The 19,395-nt window shown below is 39.0% G+C and overlaps 2 protein-coding genes and 1 long non-coding RNA gene across 8 annotated transcripts in view; 2 read left to right on the forward strand and 1 right to left on the reverse strand.

Annotated features, from left to right (window-relative positions):
- ANKDD1B (ankyrin repeat and death domain containing 1B) overlaps nt 1-8,524 on the forward strand; it is a 70,432-nt gene extending 61,908 nt beyond the window's left edge. Inside the window, exons 13-15 of the mRNA XM_049649665.1 lie at nt 2,949-3,150; nt 5,606-5,737; nt 6,807-8,524. Coding sequence (XP_049505622.1) covers nt 2,949-3,150; nt 5,606-5,737; nt 6,807-6,868 — 396 coding nt within the window. The 3' untranslated portion in view covers nt 6,869-8,524. The remainder of the gene's footprint in view (nt 1-2,948; nt 3,151-5,605; nt 5,738-6,806) is intronic.
- A 262-nt stretch (nt 8,525-8,786) lies between these two features.
- The window catches only part of POC5 (POC5 centriolar protein), a 47,240-nt gene continuing 36,631 nt past the window's right edge, over nt 8,787-19,395 (reverse strand). For all 6 annotated transcript variants that reach the window (XM_049649657.1, XM_049649658.1, XM_049649656.1 and 3 more), the window contains 2 exons: nt 13,332-13,508; nt 8,787-10,327 (listed from right to left, as the gene is read on the reverse strand). In XM_049649657.1, the coding sequence (XP_049505614.1) occupies nt 10,184-10,327; nt 13,332-13,508 (321 nt within the window). In that variant the 3' untranslated portion in view covers nt 8,787-10,183. The remainder of the gene's footprint in view (nt 10,328-13,331; nt 13,509-19,395) is intronic.
- On the forward strand, nt 10,526-13,065 carry LOC125935756 (uncharacterized). The gene is made up of 3 exons (XR_007461778.1): nt 10,526-11,057; nt 11,937-11,984; nt 12,807-13,065. It is a non-coding gene; the product is annotated as an uncharacterized LOC125935756 (long non-coding RNA).

A 19,395-nucleotide genomic window follows, 5' to 3' on the forward strand; every position in this document is an offset into this window, starting at 1 on the left:
GAAATTTTCCTTAAATCCTTAAGGCAGAATGCATTGATTTGCCTCTTCTTCTCACAATCCTGTTTAATGGGCTCAGTGGTCCCGATATATTATCTGGATGGTATGACATATGTATCATTTAAAGGCCACATCATTCTACTCAAACCTTTCTCACTTGCCCATAAAGCAAAATACTTTTTCGTAACCATTAGAATTGTTTTATCTCTCTCCCCCTCCTAGTCATTTTCTTTTTTTTCCCCAAATGTTTATTTATTTTGAGAGGGGGAGAGCATGACCGGGGAAGGGGCAGAGAGATAGAAAGAAATCTCAAGCAGGCTCTGCACTCTCAGCACAGTGCCCAATGTGGGGCTCGAACTCACGAATTGTGAGATCATGACCTGAGCTGAAATCAAGAGTCAGAGGCTTAACCAACTGAGCCACCCAGGTACCCTTGATTTCTATTCCTCCTGCTCCTTTGTTCTCTTCCTCTTTGCCTTAGCTTCATTCTTTCTTAGATCATCACTGTATTTGAGTGACAGTAACTTCCTCAACTTTTGCCTTTTCTCTTGCTTTTAAATGATTGTTTTCACATTTTCTTTAAAATTAGACATATTCATTAGTTCTATTTTTAATGCCTGCTAGCATTTTTAGATTCTTCTTCCTAGATGAGAATAAATTACTCTTCTACCAAGTGAATAAGCCCTTCTTCCTAACAAATCTTTAAGATGTGAGAATCAGATGAACTTGGAGAGTCATATACAATGCACAAATGTATGAAGGAGACCCTCTGAAATGTAAGAGTTGTTCACCTTGGTGACAACTAGGGACGAAGATCTAGAGTAGGAGGAAGGCTTGTTTTTTAATATGTATCCTTAAAATCTTTTTTAACCAAATGTATTTATTATTTATTTTAAATTCACTTTGTTCATTAAACAAATATATGCTTATTATTTTTTTTTTACCAAATCCATTTATTATTATTTTAAATTCTCTTTATTAAACAGATTTATATACTGGCCTAATATAAATCCTGGCCTAATATAAATCATTAAATCCAGTGGTTCAGAGGCAGATGGGAGCTTCCTAAAATCTGGCTCATGCTATTTTAATTTCCACCAGTTTAAGCCTGTGATACTCTGCAAATAGTTCAATGCTTTGGCAGACAAACTATTATTGCTTCCAAGGACTGTTTAAAGAGACCTGTGGCAGAGCACCTGGGTGGCTCAGTTGGTTGAGTGTCTGACTCTTGGTTTCATCTCACGTCTGGATCTCACAGTTCGTGGGATCAAGCCCGGCATCAGGCTCTGTACTGACAGCGCGGAACCTGCTTGGGATTCTCTCTCTTCCTCTCTCTGTGTCTCTGCTCCTCCCTCGTTGTGCTCTCTCTCTCAAAGAAATAAACTAAAAAGAAAAAGAAAAAGAGCTAGGCTTTCCAAATCCCTGACCCTTTCCTACAGAAACTTGAAGGACTACCCAGCCCAATTCCAGAATGCACAGAGCATGTGTACTTCTCAAAGAAATAAAAATGCTGTGATACAAAGGTTAATGCATTTTGCAAGTTCTTCCCTCTACCTTGTGATGTTTTGGGTTTTGATCTTGTTGGATTCCTCATTGTTTCAGGAGAGGGAATGAAGAGTAAAGGAAAAAGTGAAGTGCCCTCGGCTCCCAAGTTTGTTGGATGCCCCACCCTCAACCTTTCCTTTTTCAGGATTCCCCAGGAGTTAGGCAGTGTAAGAGTAAAGCTAGGGTTGGGGTAGAGAGGACCCTGCATTTTACAATCTCTGAAGCAATTATGGGTAATTCATACTTGACATTCCTATTCCACCTTCTGTTCACAAGGTCCAGTTACTACAGAAAAGACCAGCTCATCTCCTTGGGCATGCTTCCCAGGGCTTTGTAGACCTCCCAGAGGAGACTGCAGATGCTGTGAAAGGCACAGGCTGATCTGTGATGGGGGCTGAGGCACAAGCTCCACCCTGGTTTTGAGAACCAGGTGCCCATATCCTTTTAGTCGATATCCTGCCCCAGCCTTGACTCCTGTCTTGCTGTTCAGATTATCTTTCATTTAGATTCACTTTTATTTAAGTGAAAGACAAAAATAGGAGCTGCCATATGTACACAAGGAGAATAGGAAGTCCCAAACCTCTAGGGCTGTGTGTTCTGCATGTCCTTAACTGTTCTGCAGCCTCCGGAAGGAGGATTATCTGGAGCTCTGATGGCATATGCATGACAGGTGCAGCTCTATGAAACCATGACACTTGCTTTCACTTGGAGATTTTTCTCCAGTTTCTTTCGTTGGGTTCTGTAGAAGGGACAAAAGGAACCTTTGAAAACCCAGAAAACCAGACAGAGAACAGAACAGAGAACAGAAATCCAGGCAGAGAACATGTGGATTAAGCCTGGCTGCGGTGGCTTAACACAAAATGATATCGACCCCTGTGCTCTCCACTCCTTTGGCCCCCCAAGTTAGGCTTCTACTTTACTGTCCTCGCACCAGAGTAGGATGAATGGAGGGACCAGCTCTGGGGCCCTGTTAAGAGAGTATATCCAATCCAGGCCTCATTGAAACTTTGATATGAGACAATCAAACATGCAAAAGAAGAAAGAGAGATATTCGTTGAAAGTAAGGCCTTCAAAGATGCCTTTGTTGTGACATTTCCTAAGCCAAGACATCCCCTCTGCTGTTTTCTTTTGGGGTGAATAAATATCAGTCAGCAAATTGGGATAGAAGCATGGGATACAACACAGCAAACCCCCTCACATTTCCTGTGTTAGTACTCAAGCTTTTTACTTCAGACATTTGTTTCCATCTTGGATGACAAAAAGTGATCCAGTTACAGGTGATATTGAAAACATAAGTCTCGGTTACCATCTTACCAGTTCTATCTGAAAAACTGTCTACATCCCATGAAATAAGGCAATAAGCACAAAATGTCTGAAATCATCTGATGCAGTTACCTTTAATTTAGGAGCATGGTGAGAGCATCAAGGACTCATCAACCAGCTTTACTTTGACATTCAAGCAAGATCACAGTCTGGAGACCAGGCATATTCGCAGTCTCCTCTGGAACCTGGCTTACCATCAGCTAAAGGCCAATGAGTGGCAGAAGCTTGCCCGTTCCTGGAACTTTACAGATGACCAGATCAGAGCCATTGAGGAGCAGTGGTCAGGTGAGCATGACCCAGATGTTGCGAGGGGAGATAGGAACAGCAGTCCTTCCTGGTGGGAGATCTTCCAAGTAAGTAGTTGGTGCTCACAACAAGCAGCAGACTACAAGGGCTCAGGAATGGTGACATTCACCGTAGGACCACAAAGATCGGCAACTTTGCAAACCATGAACAGTCTGCAGTAAACTGAAGTTTGCAAAGGATAATTACTTTTACTGAGCCATATTGAAAAGGTGTTATTTAGCCTTTAAGGCAGTTAAGGTTCCCAACTGAATATGCACTAAGGAAGCAAGGATTTAATGGTGGGCTTATCCCTGGGAAACCAACCTGTTTCTAGTATTCCTTGGGATTGTCTTGGGGTAAAAGGTTCATTCCCTAACAAAAGGCTCACTGTTTAGGGCTTCCACTCCAGGAGGAATCCCTTAAGCCAAGTCTGGGGTACAGAGTTCTTTTCTTTTTTTTTTTTTTTTTTAATTTTTTTTTAATGTTTGTTTATTTTTGAGAGAGAGAGAGTGTGTGGGGGAGAGCAGAGTGAGAGGGAGACAGAATCCAAAGCAGGCTCCAGGCTCTGAGCTGTCAGCACAGGGGCTGACACGGGGCTCAAACTCATGAGCCACAAGATCATGACCTGAGCCGAAGTTGGACGCTTAACTGACTGAGCCACCCAGGTGCCCCTGGGGTACAGAGTTCTTATACGATGAGGCCTTGGATGAGACGAGCTGCCCTATGGGAAACTTGGGATACAGACTCAGGCCTCTCCTTGAGTAGAAGATTCCAAGCCATGGAATCAATTCAGCCAGACTCCAGCTGTCAGAATTAGTGAGGTCAGGTCAGTTGGAGTCATTAGCTTTGCTTTTTTAATGATTTGACCAAAACCTAGGAAACAGAAAGTTTGTTTGGCATTAATCAGCTAAGTAGCTTTAAAAACAAGAAAGCAGATACTTTTCTTGACAAAACATTCTATTCAGAGCACTTTCTGTACATGGATATTATGAGATGTGAACAAGTCCCATGCTCAGGAGTCGATCTGCATTACTGATTGCTGGGATCGTAGATGGCAAAACCACAGCCCCTGAATACATGCTTCTTACACCACCTATAAGTAAATTATGGTACTTTATATTACTAATTCTAAGGCTACACTGTCATGTAAAAAATGGAAGATAATGCATTGAAAATGTTGAATATTGATTATCGTTTCTGAAAAGGTTCCTTTTTTACTATTAAGATTTCTCCTTTGTCACTAATTAGGCATATAGCATTCTGTGAAGTTTTTAGGAAAATTTAGTTGCCTTCTTGAAATCTCTTTTTGACCTAAAGAAATGATTTGAAAATACAGTGTATCTTCAGAGTACCTGCCAGCAGGATAAAGGGGAGGGGACTTAACGTGTTTTAGTGGAACAGTACGGAGTGCCTAGAATGTGTTCAGTTCGACCAGGTGAGGGCTGCATCAGCTCTTCACGTAAGCCAGGGTGCATGTTTGGTGGGATTTATAATCTAGTTGGCGTGACAACAGCAACATACACAATCCAAATACAATCCAGGGTAATGCTACTGCCACTAAGGAGTTTGTGGGCTTTTAGGCAAAGGAGCAACATGTTGACAGTGGTATTTAAGAATTAGTTTGGCAAATTGCAAGATGAAGAAACGAACAGGATTCGCCCAGGAGTACATTGTTCATGCGTACAGTTGGCCCTCCCTGCTTCTCTGACATTTTTCTGGCATGCTTCCTCCCCAGAGCTCAGGCCCTCCTCTTGTGGCATCTGCTTGCTCCCACACACACTCTGCTAGAACCAGGAGCCTGCCTGTCCTGTGTTTGTAACCGCGACCTCCTTGGAGACACGGGTCTCAGCTCTTTCCCTAACATCTCTCGGGGGTTAGGTATCCAGTGCGTATTTGCCCAGTGAGTAATCCTGGCCCAGGGCACGCACACTTCCATCAGACACTGGAGTGGCATGATGGCGCACGCCTGCTGCTTCGAGTATGGTTAATGGACAGCAACGGCAGCAGCTGGGAGCTTATTAGAAGTGCAGATCCTAACCCCAGACCGACTGAATGAGACTCTCCGTTGTTAACAGGATCCCCAGGGGAAATATGCACTTTGAGTCGGAGAAATGGGGGTGCATAGCAGCTCTCTGAATGTGGGAGAGCTCCACATCTCAGGAAGGTTGTCCCTTACCGTTGGGCAGGGACTCAGCTGTTGAATCTCGTATCTGCTCCTTTGGTCTGTGTCAAGCACATTAGGTGCACGACAAGTGCTAGAGTGAATCCACACTCTGGTCACCCTACAGGAATTCCAGCGAGGGGAACTGGAAGGGCTTTCATCCACTGGGCTGCTTCTCTAGCAGCCATCAGAAGAATGAGTTGAACCACAGAAAATTCAGTTAGAATGGAGATCACAACAAAAAGAGACCTCGGCATGTGGTGTTTCGCCTCTGACTCTATGTGCTTGGCACAGGAAAGGGAAGTTTCCGTGAACACGGCCACAGGGCTTTGCTCATCTGGCTGCACGGGACCCTGATGACACAGGCCACTCCAGTCAAGCATCTGTATGAAGAGCTGGTACGCGCAGGTTTCCCAGAACTAGCTGGTGAGTTTTCGAGATAGAAGCTCCTTCTCCCTTAAAATGGTGGGGGACGGTCCCCCAAAACAATACTGTCCATAAACAGCAGCAGTCTCAGTTTGGGGAGAGCTGTGGCTCATAAATATGCAGCTCCTCTGGTGATTGACTCAGTCAGCACTGACTGATACTGGTTTAGCCTGGCGGTTCTCAGCGTACCCCCTACTGGGCATTTGAAGAAGTGGAGGAGTATTTCTATTGATGTGTATATGCAGCAGGGTATGGAGGTGTGTGGGGTGCGGGGGAGCTGGGAGAAGGCAGGAATGCTAAACCATCTTAGGAGATTCTAGTATCATTTCCATAACTAAGCACTGTCTTGCTCAAAATGCCATCTTGCCCCTGTTGGGGAAATTTACAAGTTGGTGGATTCAAAAGTGTTATTTCTAGGTTAAAAGAAAAGAGCGGACAGCCTTTTACTTTGGCAACTGAGGTTATTGCTAAAAATCACTTGCCCAAAGACTATATTGTCAGGGAAGATGGTTTCAAAACTTATCAATAATGAGGCGGTGTTAAACTCTCATGTAATAACCATTCAAGCAAAATGTAGGCACATCTGCCATTACTTTCACCGATGCAGTATTACCTGAAGCTGAGAGCATGAGTGCGTGAATCACACCACTCAGCTAATATTAAGTTTCAAGCAGTGGTAGGTAAAGGAATCATGCGTGGATGATGTCTCCTCCCGTGACATTATCCTCACAGCACTGGGACTGTTCACTCAACTTTAAATTTATTTGTTTCTAGAAAAGAGTAGCCATAAGAATTCTCGGGGGAGACTAAGAGGCATTCCACTGAAGCAGTGCAGGGCATGTGCTCAGGAGCAAGACCCTGTGGGCCTGTATCTGAACTCCAGTGCGAACAGGTTGTGTGATCTTGAACATGTTCTATAGCCTCACTGTGCCGGTGTTCTCCTTTACTAACTAGAAAAGTTCTAATGTCAAAGGGTTGTTGTGGGATTAAGTGAGTCATAGTGCCTGGCACATAGCAAGTGCTTAATAAATGTTAGCTATTAATAATGAATGTTATCCTTTTTTTACAGAAAAGATCCGTCAATTCAAAACTGAAACTGATGTGAGGTCCAAGAAATGTGCAGTTTCGTAAATGCCTACAGAAATTGTATTTAATTGGTTTTCCACTCAGCATTGCCTTTACATTCAGTTCTTTAATGCCATAAAATTCTAGCAGTATTGACTGTCCTTTCAACTATGAAGATGGTGGTGGCAGATGAAAAAATGGTATTAGTACTTTCCACCTACTGAAATGAAAGGTCAACATTTTTTTCGGTTTTTGCTTAAAGAAAATTGTATATGATTTTTGCATTTCTGACATATGATGCAACATATGTGATAGCATAATCTAGGTTTTTGTTCATTATGTTTTTTTAAAAAAAATGATGGTAGGAACAGCATCCTGGTATAGGGATTTAGAATAGACAGACATGGTTTTAATCCTGGTTTTACTACTTATTAACTGTGAACCTTTGGGCATACTAAATATCCGAGATCTCAGATCTTCAGTTTCCTTCTCCATAAAATGGGGGAATGTCTCTCTCTGCCACAGTATTGAAGATGAAGGTTGAATGCCTGTGAAATCCCTCATCTCATGCCCACAGTATTGAAATCATCCCCTGTGAGTTACTTCTCTTCAGTGAGAGAAACTAGCTTTGAAAATTTATAGTTACTTTTGGCTTTAAATAACACATATGTGTAATAATAGTGCTTAGAAAAGACTGGAAGTATGTATACCAATGTATTTTTTTAAATCTCTTGGTGGTGTAATTACAGGTGGTTTTTATTTTCTTTGTACTTTTTGGTACTTTCCAATTTTTTTTTTGACAATAAGCATGCATTATTTTTATAATCTGAGAGAAATAAATATAAAATCAAGTAACTCATATCAGTTTACATGCACCTATTCATCCTAATTTAAGGCTCTCCATTCTCAAACTCTGACTCTAATTCCATAAGGCACCAGAGATAAAATCATGAGTAATATCAGTCCAATTATCCTGAATTGATAGTTTTACATTTTGGTCTCATCCTGATTGTAAATGGCCCACTTACTTCTATAAATGTTTAAAATAGGGAACATGTTCACAGGAGTCCAAAAAGTTTTTTAAAAAGGGATTCAGTGGAAAGTCTTGTCCCCATCTGTTCTTCAACATGGCTGGTTTCCAATGGCCATGCTACTTACTCCCCCTTCCAAAATCTGGGTAACCTCTTTATGCAGAAGTAAACAAAGAGAATACATACTCTTATTCTATAAGTGTCTTAACTGTTAAATTTAAGTTAATTAACGTAGAGTAACACTATTTGGTTCTGCTTTGGACAATATACACTTTCTAGAGCTTAAACACTTTTTAAAAAGATGCTTATGATATTCTCAGTTACAATATTCATAACATTCACTTTAGTTAGTCCACATGGTTATGGCTTGGATACTGAAAACCATTCCTAGTTGTCATCTAGGTTCCTCAGAAAGCAGACCCTGAGACCAAAGTTTATGAGTTGCTGCTTTTTTTAGGAGTGGAAATCCAAGGAAGCAACAGTGAGGGAAAAGAGGAGTGAGATGGGGAAGGAAGGAGAGCCCAGACCAGGGTGAAATACCAAACTGGCCACCACCTGGTATCAAGCATTAACTGCTTATTTGACTTTGAGGGCACTCTCTTCTGAGAGATGGGCTGGACTAGTACACCTCACGACAGTTTGTACGGGGGAGAAAGAAAGAACTGATCTGTTAACACAATGGGGTGTTAATTCTGGGCCACATAGGAGTAGCCTTCAAGTGGAGCCTGTGGTCACTTGTGATCCTCTCAGAGTGCCTGGGGAAGCCCAGAGAAAAGCATGGCCATGGTACAGGTAGCAAAAGATGAGGTGCTGTTGGTTTGTGTTTGTTGAAACCCACGAGGAGCTGTTTGCCACAGTGCTAGCCAGGCCAGAACTCAGGACACTGTTACATAAGAACAATCTAACACTCTAAGACACAATACTCAAATTCTTTAATTCTGTAGTTCAGAAAAGCCTGGGTGTGCCCTTTAGAAAATGGGATATTGGCCTATCTCACATTTGTTCTCATGTCCTATTACAATGTGAAGCAATAAGAAAAACTATTTCCTGTAATAACATTAGAGCATAGAGCTAGATCATGTTCAGAGTGAAGGAGGCTTCTAATTAAGTCCATCCACTTCTGTTAAAGATACGAAAATTGAGGCTCTGGACCAATTCTTTAGAATTTATACTTGTTTTTGTGTAACCCAAAGTACTTTGTGAAAGAGGTGGGATAGGTAGATCTCACTGTTTCACAGATGGGATCCTAAGATTCATGAAATTAAATATCCAGCCCAAGATCACCCAGTCAGCCAGCAATAACACCAATGGAACCTGGTCTTGTTTTGCTTGATCATTTTCACCCAGATTCTTCGCACTGGCAGCTAGTGAAAAGTCTTTCCCCAGGCCTAGAAGGTTTGCTGAGTTGCCCAGTGCTATTACCCTCACAGGGTGATGTTTGGATGTTCAGAGAGAAAAAAGGTTCAACACTGCAGAGTTTCAAAAAACAAGAAAGACCATCAGAAATAGGACCATTCTAATAGGAAATTTCTTTTTGATGACTCTGTTTCTGTACTAGTAAAAAAAATCTTTCCTTTTATCATTAAAAATTATTGATAGGTCTCATCATTTCCCATTTTTAATTGTCAGAGTCTTAAGAAAATGAAGACTAATTACATTAAAATCACAAAAAAAACTTTGTGTTAAAGTATCATTATTAATCTTGGTCTTTAGCTCTTTAATTTTAAAATAAAAATACCTTAGTTTCTATTACTTTTAAAAATAAAATTATTTTTATGTTTACTTTTGAGAGAGAGACAGAATGTGAGTGGGGGAGGGCGGAGAGAGAGAGGGAGACACAGAATCCGAAGCAGGCTCCAGGCTCCGAGCTGTCAGCACAGGCCCATGAACATGGAGCTTGAACTCACGAACTGCAAGATCACAACCTAACCCAAGTCAGACACTTAACCGACTGAGCCACCCATATGCTCCTTAACAATTTTTTAGTAAAGTTCTCAAAGTTTACTTGGTAACACTAGAAATGATTTAGTCTTTGGTAAATAACATTAATAAAACAAGATTTATATACTTTTGTGATGTAATCAGTGACAGGCTGAACCTATTAAAAAATCAAGTCATTTTTAAGTTAAAAAATTTTTACTTAATTGTTTAAATTAAAAAAATAACATTAAAATAATCCTACATATAGTTACAAAGGATGGTGTGGCTTTGAAAAAGCCTCTTGGAGTTCTGAAAAGATGAACAGGATGTATCCATGATGTTCTAAGAAGATGAAATTTTAAAAACTAGAGACTTCTAATCCTTGGTATAACCAGATGAATTAAAAGGTCTCAATATGTGCATATTCATTTTAGTCAACCACTTTTATGGAATGAATGCTTGTGAGAGACTGGGTGTGAGTTGACCTGGTTCCGAGGGATCTAGAAGCTGAGGTACTACTTTCAGGATGAATCGTCCGGGGATATTTTGCAGCAGCAGCTTGAGGAATGGTTTGCTGAAAAGGTAAAAACCTGCTTTAACAATCCCACAAAATGACACACATTAAATACCATTGCATTATATATAATTTAACCAAACAAACATTTGTTAAGCACCCGGTAGATACATGCAATAAGCTGGTGAAGCAGCCATTAAAACAAACAATTAAGGACCAAACAGTGGTCCTTAATCCATAAGTTACACTGATGTGCTCAATACCCTCTGATCAGCTTGTATTCCATAGGATCACAAAGGAGCCATGGGAGTCATTCCTCAAAGAGGACTCAAGTGGAATCTTACAATGTGTACAGAGGCCAACTGTAGAAAGGGACTTTATGGTGTTTGGAAGAAGAGGCAGCCCCAAGCCCTCCTTTTATTCCAAGCAGTGTTCTCCTTCCTGTACCTGTTAACATGTGGAGTTCAATCAGGGAACATGGGGAAAGCTCTGAGGAATCCTGTCTGGTCCTTGTTTCAAATCACAGTAAAGCAGATCTCTCCTATTTCAACCCGGTTCACCTGGGAGCTGACTAAACCTTTATGATCATACAAGAGGAGCTCTTTCCAGAGGGCTGGTGCTCCTTAATGTGGATTACAACTTTCTATACCAAGAAATAACTAGATGCTGAAGACACACATTGAGAGGATACCCATACTATCTCAGAACTCAAGGAAACATCTTGGACCTAAGCACTGACGTAACAGAGTCAGTGCACAACTGACTTCATCTAAGCATAGAATATGTACAGGTACATAATATGTATGTAAGTACACATTACGTGTATACACGTGTAAAATGTACAAGGATTTTCTATATTATACTGGATACAGCTTCTCAGTAGACTTGTTATCCGGTTCTTGGTCCACATCACTGAACAGTACATGGAGATTCCTAGTAGGGTCTTCTACTTAGAAAAGTCCTCTTAAAATCCTCGAAGTAAAATTATATACATTTGATCAAAACATTCATTATGTATTTTAAAAACCCTATGATGCAGCTTTTACTTAAAAAGAAAATGAGTGAAAAGTCTTAAAGGTCTTCATGACAGATTCTAAGAGCTCCTCTAGAGAAATTTCCCATCTTAAAGGTATTTTATATAAATGTTTCTTTGTACTTAAGTGGATAGTCATTACAGATGGGGGAGATTCTTCCAACTAGTATGAAAATTTAGTTGCTAACCACCTAATCTGACCCTGTTAAAAGAACAATTTTTCCTTGGGGAGGATGGGAAAAAGGGAATGTAGAAACAGATTCACCTTACCACTGGTTTCATGATCTATAAAAATGGCAGAAAATGAAGTAGCACTAGGAACAAGCAATTATCCAGCAGGTGGGGCTAAAGTGTCAGAAATCTGACTAGTTGTTTATTAGTAATAACTGTTTCTAGTAGTTACAGGTCTTGATTGGGGGATAAAAGGAAAAATAGTACAGAGGACTGCCACAGGTCTATTACATAATCCTACTTAGGTAATAATGGAAGCAGTTTATGGCTGTTTCCTTCATGAGCAATTACTGGAGAAGTACTATACATAGTGAATCAGCAAAGGGCAGCTGGGGAGGTAAATCTCAGAAACGGGTTTTAAGACTATTTCCTTGTTCTGTTTTTTTTTTTTTTTTTTTTCTGTAGAATATGAATTCCTGTCAGTACAAAAACAAAAGGCTGCCTAAATTAAAAGTAAGCATATATGTGATTTCTTTACACCTTCTTTACCATACAAATGAACAGTCCCTCTCCCTCTCTATGCACATATGTGCTGAGAAAAACAGAAATGAGTTTTCTCTTTTCGTTTCTGATAACTGATCCTCATATATTCAAAACTATATTGGGAGGTCGCCTAAGGACTTTCAGAGTCTTTGCAGCCTGTGAAGGCTAAGACCCCCATCCACCCTCCATATCCTTATTTGGACTTAATGCCTCTGCCTCAGTCTTCCACTTCATTACCATCATTCTCTATCCGAGGCTAAATTTAATGGATCAAGCTTCCCTTGATTTAATCATCTGGCAGCCATCTACTGCCCGGAAAATAAAGGATGTAACATCATTCCGTATATATTTTCGCTAAAACTTTGATACATTAAGTAGACAGTGTTGTCTAACACTGAAAATTTATGTTAGGTGACTTTCTCTTTTAAAATCAATTGTTCCTATTTAAGGATGTGAACTTTTAACTCTCAAAATTTAAATTTTTTGCAACAATTGTCAATTTATATGTATCCCATGTACCTTTCTCTAGTAATTTTTATTAAGTTAAATTCGCTTTTGGTTTTACAGTTTATAAAGTGCCTTTATATATCTCATTCAATTTTCACATTGTCTCAGTTAATCCTGAAACCAGAAAATAACTTTAGGAGCTACGTACCCTTAACACTCCCACTTTACACAAGAGGAAGTGGAGGCTCAAATATTTTACTTGATTTGTGTATGATCACAAAGGCAGTAGGTAGCAAAAGTGAGGCACTAATTCAGGCTTTTTGTTTATTTTTGTTTAAATTCTAGGCATTTTCCTTTATATTACATGAATCTAGTGCAATCTGAATTTTTTTCCACACTACAAATATGCTGACAGTTGTACTGAAAAAGGGAAGAAGACTTAAAAAAAAAAAAAAAAGGAACAAAAATTAAAGACTATAAAAATGGAAGTGTTTCTTATAATCAAATACCTGCTACATGAACAGGAGGTAATGAGTAAGTAAATAGTTTTTGTCTCTTGTTTTAAATTAACGAGAAATCATTTATATATTTCTTTTGGCCACCAACACAGTGGATTATTTTTTGTATTGATAATTTTTACACTGTTGAGAAGAAACAATGTTTCTGAAATTAATTTCCTAAAAGAGGAAAGGCAGATTTAGACCAGGTTTGATGATTCTAAGTACATAAAGACTGTAATAATAAAAGGTAGAACAAGTAACAGTCATCATGAATTCTGATCTTCTCAACACGTAATTTAAGTGTTTATTAGTCTATAAACTCTCAGGAAAAAAGATTTTTTGATTAAGATCATCAAATATGTGTACTCACCACTGTGACTGGATGATGCTTTTCCACAACAACTGAGCTCATGGGAGGAGAAACTCCCATTATAGCTAAGCTGCTACTAATTCGGTTTTTTGAGGCAAAATCACATCTCCCTGTGATCCGGGCTGTAATTGTTTTTCCAGCTTTCTGTTGTGCAGATGTCACAATTCTGGGCACATACTAAAAAAACAAAGAAACATCCAGGTGGTACAAAATCATGGCAAAATATATAGTACTTTTTGCTTGTTTAACTGATGAAGAAAATACAAAGGCACTTAAAAAATAACTGTATATTTAACCAACTTTAACATGGAAAAAATAAAACAATGAGACAAAAGGCAAGATACAGAACCATGCACCCCAAAACATCTCTTTATGACTCTGGTGTACCAACCATTTTATAAACTTTTGTAAACTTTAAAAAAACTCTTTATTCTGAAACAATTATAGACTCATAGGAAATTGCAGAGATAGTAATAGAGAGGTCCTGTGTATTCCACACCATTTCCTGCAATGATTACATCTTACATAAATATAGTATAATTATGATGTCAAAGCCAGGAAGGTAACATGGGTATAATGCCTTGGTAGAGATCCGTGTCATTTTATTACATGTCTCCATTTCTGTAACTATCACTGCAGTCAAGACACAAAACCATTCTAGCACCACAGCAGTCTCCCTCCTGTGACACTTTTAGAGTCCTATCCATTTCCCTTCCTCAACCGCCCTAACCCTTGTCAACCATTATTCTGTTTTATGAACGCTTTTGATCCTTATGCATAATTAATATTACAGATACGCTTTTCACTACACATATGCTTTTGTGTTCTTCCTTTTTTCTGCAGAAAACGGGATGATCATATCAAAAGGTAATGTTAGCTTTTACAGCTTTTGTTACTTACTGCTGATGATACTCCAGAAAGATTATATTTGTAACACGAATAACATACACATGTACTCACTGTTTTTCATTATCAATTAATTATATTAGCTGCTCCTTTAAGTCTGAGGTGAAACCTAGTATTTGATTCAATTTGTGGTTCCTTATTAATGTTTCATATTTGCAATTCATTTTGTCAACTACCCAAATTCTTTAATTACTTGCCAGGAATGGGTATTTCTCTCAAAAATGTTTAATTAATCCTGATGAATATTAAGCTCATCTAATAATTACAGATACTTATCTAATAAATATTTTACCCACTTAATGTTATCTCACTTAGCTTTTTCTTTAAAAAAATTTTTTTTTAATGTTTATTTTTGAGAGACACACACACACACACACACACACACACAGTGTGAGCAGGGGAGGGGCAGAGAGAGACAGGGAGACACAGAATCCCAAGCAGGCTCCAGGCTCTGAACTGTCAGCACAGAGCCCGATGCAGGGCTCATACCCACAAACTGTGAGATCATGACCTGAACCAAAGTCGGATGCTTAACCAACTGAGCCACCCAGGCATCCCTCAGTTTTATTTTTCAGTGCACATAAATTTAAAAAATTATAGCTAATTTTGTTGTTAATTTCTTCCATAAGGTAATCAACAAACCTTCTTTAGGCAGCTGAGGTCATTATACTCTTCTAACATTTACTTATTTTGGTTTAACTTATTAAAACATTTGAAATTTCAGTGTGAATTATTAATCTAATTTTCCCTCTAACCATTTTTCCCCACACCATATTACTAAATAGTGATCTTTCCTCACTGTTATAGTCCATCTGAGGTATCGTTCATTGAGTTCTTCATATTATCTGCATCTAGCTGCAGATGGTCACGGCTGTATATTGAAACAGATGATAGTGGGTTCCATGAGAAATGTCTCTGGGAAAATTAAAATGGTAGAATATTGATGTGTCGGGAGAACTCTAGGAAAATAGCATTCAGTGAGGTTTGGAGAGTCTTTGGAGAGTTTGGAAAGACTTAATTACACTTGCACAGAAAACCAAGCAAAGGCAAAAACAAAGGAATCCATTCCAGGAACAAAAAATTGTACCAGAAAGGAAATGTAGGCATAGTATACATTCGTAGCTTAGCTATATTTAAATAGTCATCATAAATATTAACTTAATGCAAAGTTTGGAATATCTACATTTAAATACAGAAAAAGGACAGGGTTAGGATGGTATTTAAAAAGGCCAATTCTTTCATCCATAATAATCAGTCAACAGGTAATACTGGATAATTGATGCATGTGGAAATAAAGATATGAGCATACTAGTTAGGAAATTAAAAGGTAAGTAGGAGAAAGAGCTAATAGAATTTAGGGAGAGGTATTTAGAGGACTGTTTCTCACTATAATACTTGTAGAAACTATTTGGCTAGTTAATCTAAACTTTTACGGGTCTTATGAATTTAAGAAACTAAAACTCAGATACTAAAATATTTATAGGCATGTTTTTGTGGACTAAATTCATGCTTCTGACCTTAAGGAAACCTCATCCTATTTCTTATTAAAATAAGGTATAAAATATATTCTATAAAGTGCTGTATCTTAATATTAAAAACTATTTTAAAATGTAAAATATAAATTTAATTGCTGGTAAGAACATACTTTATGAAAAATTGCAACCTGAAGTACAATTGAGCTGGTAACCTTATTTGTGCCTAGTCACATTTGAAGGGTGTAAGCACTCCCATCCATAACAGCTGTTCCCACTCGGAGGGGGAAGGAATGTAAAAGAAACTGGACACGTTTTGACTGGGAGACGTTAGGAATGAGAAAACTACAGTAGTTGGAAGAATGCCCACAGCTGATAACCTTCACCCAACCAGTTGAGAACTGTTTTAAAATATCTTCAGTAAGATGAAAACATATACTCCAGTAAGGAAATAAAGACTTTAAAAAGAAACTTCTGTGCATTTACTTAAATTAATAATTGTCTTAACTGACTTGCATGTTTACCAAGTCAGCTTTTGGTTTTATTTTTTAGCTTTTTGTTTTCAAATGGTTTGTTCTGTAATCAGATTGCCTTACAAGTTTTGATAGATTCTTGCTTTACTTTACAAAAACTGAAATTGGAAATTACATAAAAAATAATCCACTGAATGTAGCTTATATAAAAGAGATGGCTTAATTACAATCTAGGAACCCATAGTCAGTTTGGTCCCATGTTAAAAATTAGCAAATTAGGGGCGCCTGGGTGGCGCAGTCGGTTAAGCGTCCGACTTCAGCCAGGTCATGATCTCGCGGTCTGTGAGTTCGAGCCCCGCATCAGGCTCTGGGCTGATGGCTCGGAGCCTGGAGCCTGTTTCCGATTCTGTGTCTCCCTCTCTCTCTGACCCTCCCCCGTTCATGCTCTGTCTCTCTCTGTCCCAAAAATAAATAAAAAACGTTGAAAAAAAAAAATTAAAAAAAAAAATAAATAAAAAAATAAAAAAATAAAAATTAGCAAATTAATACACACGTTTTAGCATAAAATAACACCTAAGATATGTATATATAACTTTTCAAAATTTCCTGCTTTAAATGACTTTTCTTTTTAATTAAAATAATTTTTTTAATGTTTATTTATTTTGAGAGCCAGAGTGTGTGCACGAGTAGGGGAGGGGCAGAGAGAGAGGGAGAGAGAGAAAGAATCCCAGGAAGGCCCCCTCACACTGTCAGCAGAGCCCAACATGGGGCTTGAACCCACAAACCGTGAGATCATGATCTGAGCTAAAACCAAAAGTCATATGCTTATCCGACTGAGCCACCCAGGCGCCCCAACTGACTTTAAAATATATATATATTTATTTATTTGGGGGACAGCGCAAGCTGGGGAGGGGCACAGAGGATCCAAAGCGGGCTCTGCGCTGACAGTCTGACAGCAGTGAGCACAATGTGGGGCCTGAATTCACAAACCACTAAATCATGATGACCTGAGGCCAAAGTCAGACGCTCAACTGACTGAGCCACCCAGATGTTTCCCCCCACCCACCACACACACCTTTTTTTAACTGACTTTTTGACTCCATGACCAAACTTACTGGTCCCAGTCAGGATGGATCTCATTAAATCTATCTAAGAGCTTAGCTGACTTAAAAAATGCTATAAAAATGGAAATGCTAGCATTTTATGCCCTATCAATAAAAGCAACAAAATCAAAAGGATTAAGAAAGAAAAGGGAAATGACCTATTTTTAAAACTTAATGTTTGTATCTTAATATTTGACATGGAGACAATGGTTGGTTAAGAAACAAGGCTCTGTGGCCAAATGGTCAAAGTCTGAATTCTGTCACTGATTGTGTCCACAGGCAACTCACTCACTCTCCAAACCTCAGTTTCCTCATTTATAGAATGAGGAGGGCAGTGCCAAGTGCCTAATGATATCCTTTCACTTTCCATTCAGATGAAGAGGAAAGTTAAGAGAGAACCTTTACTAAAGAGTTTAAAAATCCAACTAAAACCCCTCAACTATTCCAACGGTGAGTCAGAAAAAGAAAAAAGGGTCACCTATTGTTCAAACTGGTGAACTGCAATATACGTGCTCATATAACTGCCTAATTGTTATTTCATGACAAGTGCTTACCACCAGGAAATTCTGGTATTTTATTTAACATACTGAGGATGTCTGCAGAAAGGAAAGAATTTTACAGATGAAGGTGTTATTTTAGTAGGATGATAATCTTTCTTTTTCCAGTTGTCTGTTTTCCCGGTTCTCTGCAGTTTGTTCTCTGTTATACACCTCCTTTTAGCTACTGGAAATACCAAGAAGATTGGGAAAAAGTTTTGAATGTTCATAGGAAGCCTCTGTGATTAAAATGAAAAGAAAGATAACCAGGCCTGGATCATAGGTCTCTCCTTTCCCAGTCCCAACAATGATGGGTTCGCATTAGAGAAGTTACCCAACTAATATACTTGTTCCTAGTTTTGTTATTATGGTTCTTTTCAAAAACAAGAGGACACATTTGAGGGGAATCTGAATCTGAGTATTATAATGACATAAGCAAGGAAGAAAACCAGCAGTATACTTACAGACTGATTTGCTTCTGATTTTCCTCTCCTCCAACCCTAAAGGCTATATTTATGCGAACAAAATTGAATGTGTATCTGTTTATCAAGGAGGATGTAGTTGGAAGGGCTGTCTACACTATATTGTGTTTTCAGGTTGCAAAGACTTCAAAATTATCTCAGGTGACCACACTGTTTCACAAAGTAACAAAAAAGGTGGTAAGCATACTCATTCATTCAGTTCTTCCCATATATATCCAGGTTTATATATAAATGCAAATGTACAAATGGTGTAGTCATATTTGAAGGGAATTTTGAAAAATCTAGCTCTGTGGGTTATCTGAATATGCAACATGAATGACAAACCAGAAATTTAAATAGACACTCACTGTGTTTACTTAAATGAGATCATCTGTATACGATCACACTTCAAAATGTGTAATCATGAAAAATAAACACAGCTGAACATAAGTCAGAGTTGAATTTTAGTGTCTTATTTCTAAGTCAAAACTCCCTCACACATTCAAAATTTTCTTAACAGCTATATTTTTTTCACCTCTTTGAATCAAGAGCAGACATAATAGCAGATCTCAACATATTTTTCCCCACAGTCAGTAGCTTCCACAAGGCAGAAATTCAAGTCAGCTGGAATATTCAAGATGACCAATTGGCTGGCTGACTGAATGCCTACAGAGCGCTGTCCAGGGTAATGGCACCTTCGGATGGGGAACTATACAACATAAAACCTATTCTGCGATCTTCTGTCTTCTCAGGAAAATGGTAAGGGCCAGGGAGGAGGAGGACACAAGCAAATCAGAATCCTCTGAGGAACTTTATCATACTAGACATGCCTTTGTGCCTAAGCCAAGCCAGAGTACGGAAGAAGGACATAGTGTTTTTAAAAAGCCCTATAGAAGTAAGTCCACGGGGGGCACCTGGGTGGCGCAGTCGGTTAAGCGTCCGACTTCAGCCAGGTCACGATCTCGCGGTCCGTGAGTTCGAGCCCCGCGTCAGGCTCTGGGCTGATGGCTCGGAGCCTGGAGCCTGTTTCCGATTCTGTGTCTCCCTCTCTCTCTGCCCCTCCCCTGTTCATGCTCTGTCTCTCTCTGTCCCAAAAATAAATAAAAAACGTTG

Source organism: Panthera uncia (genome assembly GCF_023721935.1).
Source record: "Panthera uncia isolate 11264 chromosome A1 unlocalized genomic scaffold, Puncia_PCG_1.0 HiC_scaffold_17, whole genome shotgun sequence".
NCBI lineage: Eukaryota > Metazoa > Chordata > Mammalia > Carnivora > Felidae > Panthera > Panthera uncia.